The sequence below is a fragment of the Paroedura picta genome, chromosome 2 (assembly GCF_049243985.1).
Source record: "Paroedura picta isolate Pp20150507F chromosome 2, Ppicta_v3.0, whole genome shotgun sequence".
NCBI classification, from domain to species: domain Eukaryota; kingdom Metazoa; phylum Chordata; class Lepidosauria; order Squamata; family Gekkonidae; genus Paroedura; species Paroedura picta.
This window is the reverse complement of record NC_135370.1, coordinates 92,049,341-92,063,922: the sequence shown is the minus strand read 5'-3', so window position 1 is coordinate 92,063,922 and position 14,582 is coordinate 92,049,341. Positions and strand designations below refer to the sequence as shown.

The window sequence follows — 14,582 nt, the reverse complement described above, 5'->3', positions numbered from 1 at the left end:
GTATAAACATAATTACAAACACCATTGCCAGTAACTCATACCTAATTCAAATACATAACAACTGAGTCTTCTAAAAGATTTATAACCAAAAACAAAGACATCTGATTGTTACGAACTTGGGAGCTGCATAAACATAATACAATCATCATTGCATACAAAAAATTATCAAAATGCACCTACGGCCAGCTAGGTAAAAGGTAAAGGTATCTCCTGTGCAAGCACCTAGTCATGTCTGACCGTTGGGGTGACGCCCTCTAGCGTTTTCATGGCAGACTGAATACGGAGTAGTTTGCCAGTGCCTTCCCCAGTCATTACCGTTTACCCCCCAGCAACCTGGGTACTCGTTTTACCGACCTCGGAAGGATGGAAGGCTGAGTCAACCTTGAGCCAGCTGCTGGGATTGAACTCCCAACCTCATGGACAGACAGCTTCAGACAGCATGTTGCTGCCTTACCACTCTGCGCCACAAGAGGCTCTTACGGCCAACTAATATGGCTTCAAATTTCTTAATTGTGCTCCAAGTCAGGAACAAGCCTAAACTTGATTTCTCCCTATATGTTTGTTGTTGTAACATAGTTAGATAATCTACACCTGTTGAAAAGACCTTTAAAGGGGACTTCAACCATTTATGAAATTTAGTATAAAACCAAGTACAAATCTTGTAACAGAAGACTACATCGTCAATGTGCTAGTAATATATCATCTTAAACCAAGCTATAAGGTGTCTGCATTCTCTCACATACTGTTATCTATAGTGATCCGCCCTGAAGGAAACCAAAAGGTTGTTACTGGAAAACAGTAACATGGGCACCCTCGGACGTTGATTGGCGTCGACCCATTCCTCCTGTTACTCCCAGGATACGTTAGACACCCATAGGCAGTCCCTATCACCTGCTGTGCCATCTGACCTGGGCAGACCACTCTCGGCCAATGCCCTGCTTTGCATCTACTGCATGCCTTGCTGAAGCCCTGGACATGTTCCCCCTGAGCACTGGGAGCCAACCCCCCTTTGGTTCTCTAAGTCCTACAGGTTGCAGTCCGTGGCGGCATTGTGAACCACCACTGATATGCATATACCTTCTGACCCCCGGATGTCATACCAGGGGTCACCAGCATACTGAGACCTGACTGGAGGTGCTAGTAGCCCAGCCATGAAACACCCCCCTGAACCTGCAGTATCCTTAATCTCCAGTGCTCAGGCAGGTAGATCCCATGCCACTTTCCCAGGCCGGTGGCCATGCTGGTCTCAAGATGGCCCCCCAAACTCATGCCAGCCATGTGACACTCCCCCCAAACCACTTGTCTGTTCCGGCCCCAGACATAACAGAGGGCTGTGATTTCTAAGACTCAGCATCAGTTTCACAAGAACAAATAATATCAGACCAACCTTATCTCTTTTTTCGGGAACGTGACTACTTTGCTAGATCAGGGGAATGCTGTGGACATAGGTTCCACATGATATTCTTGTTCACAAGTTGGTAAAATGCGGTATGGATCCTTATTCTGTCAGGTGGATCAATGACTGGTTGACAGATCATAACCAAAGGGTACTTGTTAATGGTTCAGCATCCTCTTGGAGAGCAAGTAGAGTTCCCCAGGGATGGGTCCTGGGGGCTGTGTTGTTCAACATATTTATAAATGATTTGGATGAGGGATTAGAGGGGATACTTATTACATTTGCAGATGATACTAAACTTGGAGGGGTAGCAAACACAATAGAAGACAGAATTAGAATACAGGATGATCTTGATTGGCTCGAGAAGTGGGCTAAACTTAATAAAATGAAGTTCAATAGGGACAAATGTAAAGTTCTGTATTTAGGTAGGAAAAAACCCAAATACACCAATATAAGATGGGGGAGACTTGTCTTGGCAGTAGCATGTACGAAAGGATCTAGGAGTCTTAGTAGACCATACATTGAACATGAGTCAGCAATGTGACTCGGTGGCTAAGAAGGTGAATGGGATTTTGGGCTGTATCAAATGGAGTATCGTGTCCAGATCATGGGGGGTGATGGTTTACTCAGCTCTGGTTCAGCCTCACTTGGAATACTGTGTTCAGTACTTTTGGGCACCCCAGTTGAAGAGGGATATAGACAAACTGGAGCATGTCCAGAGGAGGGCACCAAAGATGGTGAGGGGTTTGGAGACCAAGACGTATGAAGAAAAGTTGGGGGAGAAGAAAGGTTGCCATATGAAGAAATGTATGAAGAAAGAAAGGGGAGCTTGGTCTGTTTAGCCTGGAGAGAAGACAACTGAGAGGGGATTTGATAACCATCTTCAAGTATTTAAAAGGCTGCCATATTGAGGATGGAGAAAAGTTGTTCTCTCTTGCCCCAGAGAGATGGACCAGAACCAATGGGATGATATAAATTCAAAAGAAATTCCGTCTCAACATCCGGAAGAAGTTCCTGACAGTTAGAGCGGTTTCTCAGTGAAACAGGCTTCCTTGGGAGGTGGTGGTTCTCCATCTTTGGAAATTTTTAAACAGAGGCTGGATAGCCATCTAATGGAGAGCCATCTAATTCTTTTAAGGGGGTGGCAGGTGGATGAGCGATAGGGTTGTGAGTGTATAGATGTAGTGATTTGGCTTTCCGTGGCTAAATGCTGAACAGCCTACACACATAATTTTAGCTTTTTATATGTACATGCAGTTCTCAGTGCTATTTAGGGGAAAGACCTCCTCTCCTGATTCATTTGCTTTTGCATTGAGTTAAGAATAACTTATTGTGGCTGGTGTTCTTACCAGTTACAGACAAAATCTAAGATCTATATCCTATATATAAAAAATCAACATACAATATCAGCTGAATAACAGTTTATTCCTTTAATCAGGCTTTATGGATTTCATCCCAATGTACAATCATTTTCCAGATTAGGAGATATGATGATCTGATCATGCACTATTAAAGTCAAGGAGCATTACCACTGACTTCAGACAGTTCAGATCAAATGTTGTAAGTGTTAGCAAATTCATCTGCTCACATTACTTTTTATCTTGTAAAAATTCACCGCAGAGGTCAACTCCTTATAAATAAATTGATCCTTGCCCTTTACATTCAATGCTTTCACTTTGTGTCTAGTACAGTGAGTAAATATAGGGGTTTTTTTTCTTCATAAGTGATTCTCAATACCCTCTTGAAAAGAAGCAGTGATCATTGCTGAATCAAAGATGGAGTCTGCTTTCATTTGGCAAATAGCTGGCACTGTAGTGTGCAGAATTGGGTTACTTTAAGCCAGGGTAAGCCTGCTTTAAGCTTTTAAAATGGTAAGTGCCTAGGTGGCTGTATGTTTTCCTTGTCAAGAAATAGAGCTGGATGGCTGCGTGCCCCTTGACAGTAATAAAATGCAACTGTAATTTTGGCATTGCAAGGATAGAAGGTCCTTTTGTAAATTCTAAAGTCATGTCACTGAACATTTTTAAGGGCAGGCTGAGCTTCCAGGAACATTCCACAGAGAGCAAATGAAGCATAGAATGGCTCTGTTTTCAGATTGCTTCTTCACGGATCTGTGGTATCAGGTAATCTGTGTTAAGAAGAGAGCTGGCTTGTATGGTTAATGAGAGACTAAATATGTTCTGTTCTCAAAGAATGGCATCCCTTATCAAACAGTTTTAACAAATGGCTTGATGGTTGGCCATTGTATATGTTGCTAGGGATTACTAATTGTGAGGGTTGCTTATGAAAAGTATCTCATTAATATAACAAAGAGAGGGCCCTCAATACAAAGCCTTAGATGGCTTTAATGATTTTTAAAATTTGCTAATTTCTACCATTTGGTCTTTACATTTGGTGCATTTTAGTTATGTTGTAAGGCTGTAAAAACTAGTTGTACAGCAAAGTATAATGATTCTAAATGAATAAATAACAAAAATACACCTAGTTCACATTTGTTGTTGGGGTGATTTTTGCAGCTGTTTCAAATAGTTTATTGGCCATAACAAGACAGATGAAAACACCAACTTTAAGCAGTTTTATAATTCAGTAGTCATTACACAGGACTATAGCAGACAACCTAAAATATCATTCAACCATAGTCATATAACCATAATTCTTCAGCTTTCAAACAAAATTCAGCAACTAATGTCCAAATTATGATTCTAAAAACTTCCTTTTTTCCTTTATCAAAAATTGTGTTTGTTAGTTACATCACTAATCACAGCTTTTCAATGTGACAAAAGCTATATCCATTTTCAAAAATGACTCTATGAAATATGTAGTGGGTGATGTATTCAACTAAGCACTCTGCGCCTATCCTGAATTGCAGAGCTGTCTTTTCATTGTACTTAAGCAGGTGAAATAATTTTCCAGGCTGTTATGAAATTAAACAATCTCATTTCAGGTTATTCTTTTGATTCTTGCCTGAATAAATGAATCTCTTTGATAAAAATAGTTAACCATTAACCACATCCTTCAAAATAATGGGGAATATGGTGTGCTTGAAGCAAATGGCTGCTTTGGGTATGTGTTCAGCTCTTTGGATCTTGGGCATAATTTCTTTTAGGACATAAGTTAATAGGCATGAATTGTTTTTCATTTCTGCTGGTATCAGGCCAGTTTTGGTTCACAGCACAATTAATGGAGAGCTACAAGGTGAGTATAGTCTGGAAAAAATACACCTAGGTTATTTAATTGACATACAAGGATGTTGCTCTGAATTTTGGTGCCATAAGACTGTGATTATCGGTACAGCTTAATTTGCTCCTGTAACTACACCAGAACTTTATTATATCAGGAACCAAGGATATGGAGCTGTCATGGATCCATTCCAGTCTGGCTTCTGGCCTGACCATGGGCTAGATACAGTGCTGGTCACCTTGATGGATGATCTCCAGAGACAGCTGGATTGGGGCAGGGCGGCATTGCTTGTGTTACTCAATTTCATGGCAGTGTTTAACATAATCTATCATGATCTTCTGGCTCACCACCTCACTAATGCCGGAATACAAGATACAGCACTCCAGTGGCTGATCTCCCTTCTCCAGGATCGCAGATAGAGTGTAATTGTTGGGGAGATGCAGTCGCACTGTTGCCACTGTCATTGTGGGATGCTGCAAGTTGCCAATTCCCCCCCCACCCAACCTTGTTTAACGTCTTTATGTGCCATCTTGCTTGCCTGGTCCGATGATTTGTGCTTGGGTACCATTAATATGCAGATGATGCCCAGCTATGCCTCCTGATGGATCGCCACTTGGATTCACCCCCAGACAACTTTGCTAGATGCCTGGAAGCAGTGACAGGATGGGTCAGGCAGTCACCTGAAACTCAACCCTTCAAAGACAGTAGTCCTGTGGCAGGTAAGAAAGGACCAAGTGAGGAAGTGCACTTGCCCTGCCTAGATGAGGTACAGCTGTTGATTGCATGCTCAGTCAGAAACCTGGATGTGATCTTTGACACCTCCTTATCTAGTATGGTTGGCATTTTTCCACCTTCACCAAACAAAACTACTAATGCCCTACATGGCTCCAGAACACCTAGCAATGTATTAATATCAGTAGTCTATGATTAAAATGATTTCCCCATAATTTCCATCAAAGGCAACCTCAAAGAACACAAGTGCTGTACAAGTTTTCCTTTTTATGTTGGTATGTTTGTGTCATTGTGAAATAATTACTCATAATAGAATGAATACTGCTAGCTGCTGAAGGAATACTCTCTGACTTAGCCTACATATCAAAATTAAACAACAGATACTTAAATCTAACCTTTGCATCAATTAAACTGATTGGCCTATAATTTGAAGATGAATTTTTATGTCAGCATATATGTATGGGAGCTATAATGCTCAAGTTCCAGCTACAAGGTATGTGAAATTAACCAGTTTTGCTACGCTGTGTACCCATCCCTGGAGGTCTCTTCCAACTCTATGATCCCATTTGAACTTTTCTCAAGGAACCTCTCCTTTCTCATGTGATTTATTACTGGAGACTATTTTTCCACCTCTTTTCAAGAAGGGAGAAAGAGAATTTATGTATTGTGGCTTAGTTACACAGTCCTATGTCATAAGATAAAAAATTGTGGTTCCCACCTTTAGAATGGGCACTGCAGTTTAAAAGAAAGACAATTTTAGCTCGGCTAAGAGGGCTTCCTTATGCAGCCTAGCCAATGCAGGGCACAAATTGGGCAGAGTATTAAAAACCTCTGAAGTGTTTTCCTGAAGCCATTTGCTGGCAAAGATTCTCTACCCATCACTTGCTTTAGCACGCAGTGTAGTACCCAGCTGCCAGTTGGGACTGAGTAGGAATTTTTGGACTTTTTTCAAATTGGCTGTGGATAAAGTTTTTTCATACATGTTTGGTAGCCTGTGAGAGTGGTTAGGTCCAAATGAACGTCTGGCAAGATTTAATTAAGTTAGGTACTAAAATTCAATTTAGATCAACAAGCACCCTGAGGCATGTAAGAACAGGGACTGGAATCCAGCCAGACACTGTGAGCTTTTCAGTCCAAGTGCTTAGGGTAGGAATTATTAGGAAAGGGACAAAATGAATTGGCCAGTATTATGATGTCCCTGTACAGATTTTTGGTGTGGCCTCATTTGCAAAATGTTGTACTGATAAAGTCACCATGTCTCAAAAAGGACACTGTAGAGCTGGAAAAAAGTACAGAAGAGGGCAACCAAGATGATTAGGGGGTTGCAGCACTGTCCCTATTATTTATTTATTGAGGGATTTATTTTCTTCCCTATCTTTGAAAATCCTGGAGGGGGCATGATTAAGGGGGGACATAATAGATGGGGTGGAGATAGTTGACAAAGAGAGAATTTTCCCTGTCTCCCAAAGTACTAAATACTGAAGACATCCAATGAAGCTGATGGCTAGTAGTTTCAGGACAGACAAAAGGACACACTTTTGGTGCCATAAGGTGAATTCACACAGTGAATTATTCACTCAAGGAGTGATTCAGACATGGAATTTGCTGTCTGAGGATGTAGTAATGGCCACAGACACAGATGGCTTTAAAGGAGGATTAGACAGCTTCTTGTGGATTGATCTATCAATGGTTACTAGCCATGAGGACTAAATGGAACCTCCACATTCAGAGGCAGTCAACATCTGAATACCAGTTCCAGGATGCAAAATCAGGGGAAAGTCTCCACCACTATGTCCTGCTTTTTATAGTTGTTGAAATTTGGAGGGCTGTCCCATTACGGAGACCTTAGTCTGTTATTGGGCTGACTTGGGCTTCTATACTAAAGGAGGAGAAATGAGGAATAAAGAAAGTAGAACAGGGGCTATGAGAGGAATAGAAGAATAAACCTGATGTTAAGAATCTCGCCTTGTGTTGTCTCCTTGCCTGCATTATCCTATAAAACTGTCTCAGTTTCCTAGGTTGGTTATGGAATCTTTTTGTTTATAAAATTACCGAGGCACTACTCTTATAAAAGTTATATTTTGTGATAACAGACCAAAGGGTGGTGGAATCTTTTCAGTATGTTTAGAAGTATGTGTACAAAAAAGATGTTATATCTGTTAAGGAATGAGTTTTGCTTGTTTATAATGTGTGTTGTTTCTCATCTATGCTGACAATACAAGAAGGTGTCAACAGGGCACTCATACTTTGTCCAGATTGAAAGCAAGCATAACGTAGCATGTTTGTTTGATTATTTTTTAAAATATTTATATTTATATACTGCTGCTTACGAATGTCTTGTGGTGGTTTACAAAATCCCCTAAAATGCTATTTTTCTGGCATGTGAGCCAGAAAGAATTCTTTGTAGCAGTGGTCCCCAACCTTTTTATCACCGGGGACCACTCAACGCCGGGGACCACTCACCAGGGACCACTCAACGCCTTTTACTGTGGCCCGGTGAGGGGAGGGTAGTTTACTCCTCTACTCTCAACCACTGCCCTAACGCTCTCTGATCGCTATGGTAATGTTTAAACATCCCTTCAAAATAAGATACAGACATACCACAACAATGAAGTGTGTTGTAAAGGGCTGGGGGGATGAAGTAAAGGGCCGGGTGGGGGGGAGAAGGCGTCCTTCGGGGCCCACCTCCAATTAGTCGAAGGACCACATGTGGTCCGCAGCCCACAGGTTGGGGATCGCTACTTTGTAGAACTAAGCCTTTTTTAAAAAGTCCTTTGACACTGCTTATTATATGAACAAAGATGTAGAATAAATTGAGGTTGTTTTGAGTTCCATTATAAAGATGAAGGCTCTTGTGTGCATTATCCAGAAGAACATGAAGATAAATTTCAATATATTTTCTATTGACTGTCAATTACATCCTTACTCTTTCAATTTTGAAATAAACCAATACTTTAAGAATTTTTCATAACAAATAGTTATCAAAATGCTATTAAAAGACACAATAATTCAAATGTTTGGCAACAATCAGTTTATTTTCAAAGAAGATTTTTGTTCTCCATTACATGCAAGGGCACTTTAGTATCAAGTATTTTTGGCAATCTTGGCACACTGGAACAGTAGTACAAGTGAAATAAGGCAAAACCGAACTTGAATACAGAGAAATAAGGAAAATGTATGTATTCTGTCAATTCTAAATCAATTTTTAAAGCAATCAGTTTTCAACTGTTGATATTAATGTCCCTCGTAAATCGTAAAACTTTTTCTTCATGCTTTGAGTAAAATTTCTCATCCAGAAAACCACAAACTGCCTACAGCTGTAAGAACACTGCTGTCCCTAGAGTCCCAATGCCTAATGCTTATGGATGGGCATCTACAAAATGATAAAAATGAGTTACAAATTATTTACTGGAGTGCTGGTCTTTTCTCCCATGTGCTATAACAGATCTGCACTGGAAACCGGGATTGCATTCTCACTATTCCTTCCCTTCTTTTCTTGTGTTTCCTTACTGATGTAGATTGTGAGACCTTTTGATAAGAATGATGTAAGGTGTTCGCTGCAATACCGCTGTAATGTTGTACACAGATAATACATATTAAATAGTAGCAGAAACTATGACATTCTATACTAGTTTGTCTGCATTTAAGCATTTGGGTTTTCCTGGAAAACAGATTGATTTGACACATACTAAATCAAACATTTCTTAGTAAAGAATGCTAATATATGAATTTTATGAAGAATTTAAATATCACTCCTTTGACAAGAATTTCAATGGGATGGATCCCATAGTCACCAGAGTGAAAGGAGCATGATAGCAAGAGTGAAGAAAGGGTTTTTCCCCCCTAGATTCCCCATCTCACTACAACCCCCAGTGCCCCCTGTCCAGTATACTGGATTCTACTGACTTACACAGATTTACTGACTCATGCCCAAGCCTCTACAGAGACTATTCAATGTGTTAAAAGCTAACTGAATGAATTACAAAATGTGATTCTGTTATCTGTACAAAGCTGTCTTATGCAGACAAAACATGTAGCACAGCAAAGTACACTTTTTAACGCATACTTGGGTAAACCATTTTTGAATCTATAATCCAAAATATGCCTATGAAAAATATAATTTTCTAACTATTTCAGATACACTGCACTTAAGATTGTTATAAAACAGCTCATTATCATTTATCATCAGCTCTTCACTCACTTACAGATATAACTACATTTCAATCATGGCTTATGAGAGGAAATGAATGACTAAGTTCATATTTGAGGTATCCAGTGAACAGGTTGCAGAATCACATGTTCATTCACAGATTTGACAAAAGTAGTTAGATACCTATATATCTGTAGTTTTCTTCAAAATTTGTATATTTGGTTTCTTTCATTATTAAAAAAATGTCCTGAAATGAGTTGAAAAAAATCTGTTAAAGTCCATCTTTGACAAATTGTAAGAACTGAGATAAGACTACTGAGTAACAATGATATAAACTTGTGTTTACAGTACCTATCTGTTTGGAATAGGCACAAAATACTTATGCAAATTGACATATAAACAAACATACTATTTCACTGATGATTAATATAGTAGCTTAGCACACTGGAAATAAATAGGGGAGAGGCAGTGTAAGGCTCACATATTCTTTGTGTGCTTTTGATGTAGACTGCAGCTGCAGCCTATACCAGAAATGTGAAGTTTATAAATCAGTCCATATGAGAAAAGGACTTCAGTACTGAAACATGTATGAACAGGGATATTTACTTTTTATACCAGCTTGATCTGCATGTTTAAGACAAGCAATTGTAAATTTTAAAACAGTAAACGTATTATTTTTAAGTTTTCTAATTGTATATTCTCTGTTATAGATTTAGCAATCCACGGTAGTTAAGATGATGGATCCTACCCATTCTGCTTCCCTCCAGAAAGACGTTTGCCTCCAAGATGTAGAATCCTAGAGTCATAAGGCCTGTGTGGAGCAATAGCCACATGGGTTGGTTGGCTGCGGTGTAGGTGTGTATGTGGAATAAGCAGGAAGGGTCAATTTTACCCCTCTTTCCCTCCTTGCGGTAGCCAACTGATCCAGGTGGCTATTATTTCATGTGTGTCCTGCATCTCCAGGTTTGGAAGGGACTGATAGAAGATGGGGATGATCCACAACCATAAGTACCTTTTGCTGCTGGATCACTAGATCCACAATAGAAGGAATTTTATGTCTTTTGAAAGGGAGCAATTAGAAAACGACAATAACCAACCAAATGTGGTAGCAGACAGTTAAAATAAGTAACAAAATTATAGGAAGAAACTGATTTAAAGGGCATCAAATCAAAGTAGAAATATTTTATTGAAAATGCCACTATGTGCTATGTCATCAGATCAAATAACTTTGCATCATGCATGAACATTCAAAATGTGAATGCATGAACATTCACTAATGTGAAAATGTAATCAACCTTTTAAAGAGGTAGTACCAAAGAACAAACTATGCATGTATGAAAAATACAGGCAGGTGCATATTTCAGAATGAAAATACGTGCACAAGAACATAATATATGCCCGCAGTTCTATCTATTCATCATGAGGGAACACTGCAGTAGTTACACCTGCAGGAAAAACCCTTCTGTTTACACAGAGGAACCATTTTCAACAACTTTTCTATTTGGGTAGGGACAGGCAGATGGAGAAACAGTAGAGCTAAATATAGAGGATATTAACACCCTGTAAATATGGAAGTTATTTCTGTGGTTGTTTGTATTCTTCTGTGTATGCTAACAACTGCTGAAAGTTTCATGGTTTCTTGGGTATAACTTCTGGGGAAAGAGCATTCAGTACTGATAAGGTTTCTGTAAGTTCTCTTCCCATTGTTGAGCTAATGCTATAAAAACATTTGAGGTGGTGGTCGGGGACTAAACAAAACTCCATTCTTATATTCCATGGCCATCTTAAATAGATCTGAAATAAGAGAACTGAATTGAAGTCTATTGGCTTTTAGAAGAAGAAGAACTGGTTCTTATATGCCACTTTTTCTCTACCAGAAGGAGTCTCAAAACGGCTTATAATTGCCTTCCCTTTCCTCTCCCCACAACAGACACCCTATGAGGTGGGTGAGGCTGAGAGAGCCCTGATATTACTGCTTGGTCAGAACAGCTTTATCAGTGCCAAGGTGAGCCCGAGCTCACCCAGCTGGCTGCATGTGGAGGAAGAGCGGGGAATCAAACCCAGCTCGCCAGATTAGAAGTTGGCGCTCCTAACCACTACACCAAGCAGGCTTCACATACTCAGTGACAATGCCTGCTATAATGTGTTGGAGTGCAACTTACCATGTTCACTGTGTTTATTAGAAGGTACTCACTAAAACAATTGGATATACAGGTCATGGATAAAGGATCCTGGGATAAAGGATCCTATAATCATTGCTAAAGAAATAAAAAAAAAAGTATAATAATGTGATCCAACTGTTCTGGAATGAACTGAGTTTGTCTTATGTCTTTACCTTCCCAGTGCTTACTCTCATAGCCACTCCTGAGGCTTGAAGAACCTTTAGAAGCAGCTGGTATATAGTACAACATAAATCAAGTAAAAGCTCCTTTTCAGGAATTTGCAGGAAGGGTATATGATGCTGTGCAGACATTGTCTTAGATAGGTTACTGATCTGCTAAAGGATCAGGAGACAGGAGAGAATCTAGATCCTTGATATCTTTTTGTGTCCCTCCATGACTGCATTCTCCTCATCAAGCTAGAGATGGGTATGTAGAAGCAGCCTTCCATATGTATATGACCATAGTTGCATGGAGTGATTGTTTTAGGTTGCCAAATGCAGCAAATACAACAGTAATGAATTATCAGGAAATATATGTAATTCAAGAAGTAGATATAATCCAAAGTAAGGGAATGTATAGTATACTGAAGAATATAAACATTAGGATGACTGGAAGTTAAAATTAGCATGGCCAAGTCTGTGAAATCTAATGACTATTAGAAACTCTTGCATCTAGGAATTGCCCTACTCTTTTAATCTATACATCCAGATCTACTTTATCCCCAGTGGGACTACAATACACCAAACTACTACAATTAGATGGGTCACTGGATTGAACCAACAGAATTTGAGAAACTATTTGCAGTTCAGCCCCATGAAGGTCTATTACCTAGTTTGCTACTGTGTCCAGGCACGAATATAGGTATTATGAGAAAGAAATGCTTTATCTTCAACATCTTCCATTATCGAATCTTAGTAATATTTATCAAACATCTTCAGATAGGCTAGTGACAGTTATGGGCCCTGATAGGTAACTGGATTTATTCTTATGGCAATCTGCTGCTAGCTGGCAGAATGTCTTTCTTCAGTTTAACTTCCAGTATCCTAATCCCATTTCTTTCAGAATTTCCTCATATGTTCAGTCTCTTGTTCCCCTTTCCTGACATCTTTACCATGTAATAATATCCTTTCTAAAATTTGATAACTAAAGCTGGACCTATGTCTGAAAAGTCTACCTGAGGCCAAATAAAAGGGGTCTAGAGTAATTTTTGTGAAAAAGAATATAGCAGTAGAAGTGAAGTCTTACATTTCATCATCATATTCTTTGGGAGGAGATACTGCAATGACCAAGTCAATCCAATCCTGTGAAAAAAGGTATTATCAATATTAGATTTAAAGAATCAGGAAGTCAAAAATCACATCTTCAAAGTAGACTTTTTATTAGAATATAATAGTGAGAATGACGTTTTAATACACCCATTTCTATCATTATTACTATACATTAGGTTTTACACAAAGACAAATGACATGGAAAGCCAAATGACAGACTGTTGTCAGAGCTGGTCTAGGTGCCATATTTGCAATAGAGATTGGGATCCTTGTGGCAACTTTGGAATCAATGATTTGTTTTACTTGCACAAGCAGCATTTATTTTTCTCCCCAATAGGTAACCAAAGTGACGTGCATTGTTTTATTCTCCATTTTATCCTCACAGGCTGAGACTGAGAATTTTCAACTGACCCAGGGTCAGCCAACGAACCATCAAGTGCAAGATTTCCACTGATTTCCTCTCCCACTACAGGTCAAAGAAGATGTTGGAAGAACTAAATGTTAAAATATATACTGTCAAACCTATACTATAAGGATTTTTTTTCTATGTGAAGTATTAAAAGATTATATATGGAACAAAGTGAATGCTAATAACCTACTCAATTCAAACACTGCTTGAAAGGCATATGAGCCCCTGCTTTCACCCTTGGAACAAGGATAAAACATGCAGTGACTGGTATTTAAGATTTGTAATATTCATGTTTTTAATAATTGATGGTGATGTATTTTAGGTTTATAAACTGCCCCGAGCTTTCAGAGAAGGGTGACATAGAAATGGAATTATCAACAACAACATTTCCCCAATATCTTTGGATGTAATCATTAATTGATACATATAATATAGTTTTAAGTATGAAACACCTATACTTCCATCTTTATTTCTGTAGAAAGCAGGTTCAGTATACTTATCTTCTTGTAGTTTACCAATATACTGATTAATGAAGAATGAGATATATAAATAACGGAAATACCAGTGTAAATAAGCAAATGGCTGCTAACTCACCCCTCCCATGTTCCAGGCTTTGGTGAGAGTTGCTTGAGCTTCCTCCAGCTTAACATCCAATAAAATCTTGCCATTCACAGCCATTATTTCATCCCCCTTTACAATTCCTCCTGATAAAAAATACAGGAAAATCTCCCTGAATTTCATAGTCATTAGTACCCAGCACTGTGAAAAATCTGGAGTGTTTACTGAAGAGAAGAATCCTGGATAGTAGATACAGCTACAATATGCTGTTTAAAAATACTATTTTTATAGTCATAGTCACAGAAGAGTAGAACCTGCTGACTTACAGGTATGGAACAATTAAACTGCACAAGAAATTTTGAAAAGTACTATGAGAACTAGTTTGTAGTCTATGACAGTGGTCTGCGAAGGCCATGGCGCCGGGCCGTGGCTCCCTCTCCCCGCCCCTCCCCCCCGCAGTAAAAAACTTCCCAGGCCACAAGCTTGCGGCCGGGAAGCTTCTTACTGCGGGAGGGCGGGGAGAGGGAATCAAGGCCGGGGCGCGGCTCGCGGGCGCGGCCCGGGCCGATGTGCGGGCGCGGCTGATGCGTGGGCGTGGCCCCCGTGGGCCGCGGGCCGCGCCCCGATGCCCTGCCGGTCCCCAACCTCAGAAAGGTTGGGGACCACTGGTCTATGATAAAAAATATCAGTGTTATGTTACACATTTTTATTTCTTTATGGCATTTAT

The 14,582-nt window shown here is 39.5% G+C and overlaps 1 protein-coding gene across 5 annotated transcripts in view; it reads right to left on the bottom strand.

The window, feature by feature from the left end:
• Positions 1-8,322: 8,322 nt before the first annotated feature.
• Positions 8,323-14,582, bottom strand: part of USH1C (USH1 protein network component harmonin) — a 97,421-nt gene continuing 91,161 nt past the window's right edge. For all 5 annotated transcript variants that reach the window (XM_077321612.1, XM_077321605.1, XM_077321604.1 and 2 more), the window contains 3 exons: positions 13,892-14,001; positions 12,866-12,921; positions 8,323-9,705 (listed from right to left, as the gene is read on the bottom strand). In XM_077321612.1, the coding sequence (XP_077177727.1) occupies positions 9,693-9,705; positions 12,866-12,921; positions 13,892-14,001 (179 nt within the window). In that variant the 3' untranslated portion in view covers positions 8,323-9,692. The remainder of the gene's footprint in view (positions 9,706-12,865; positions 12,922-13,891; positions 14,002-14,582) is intronic.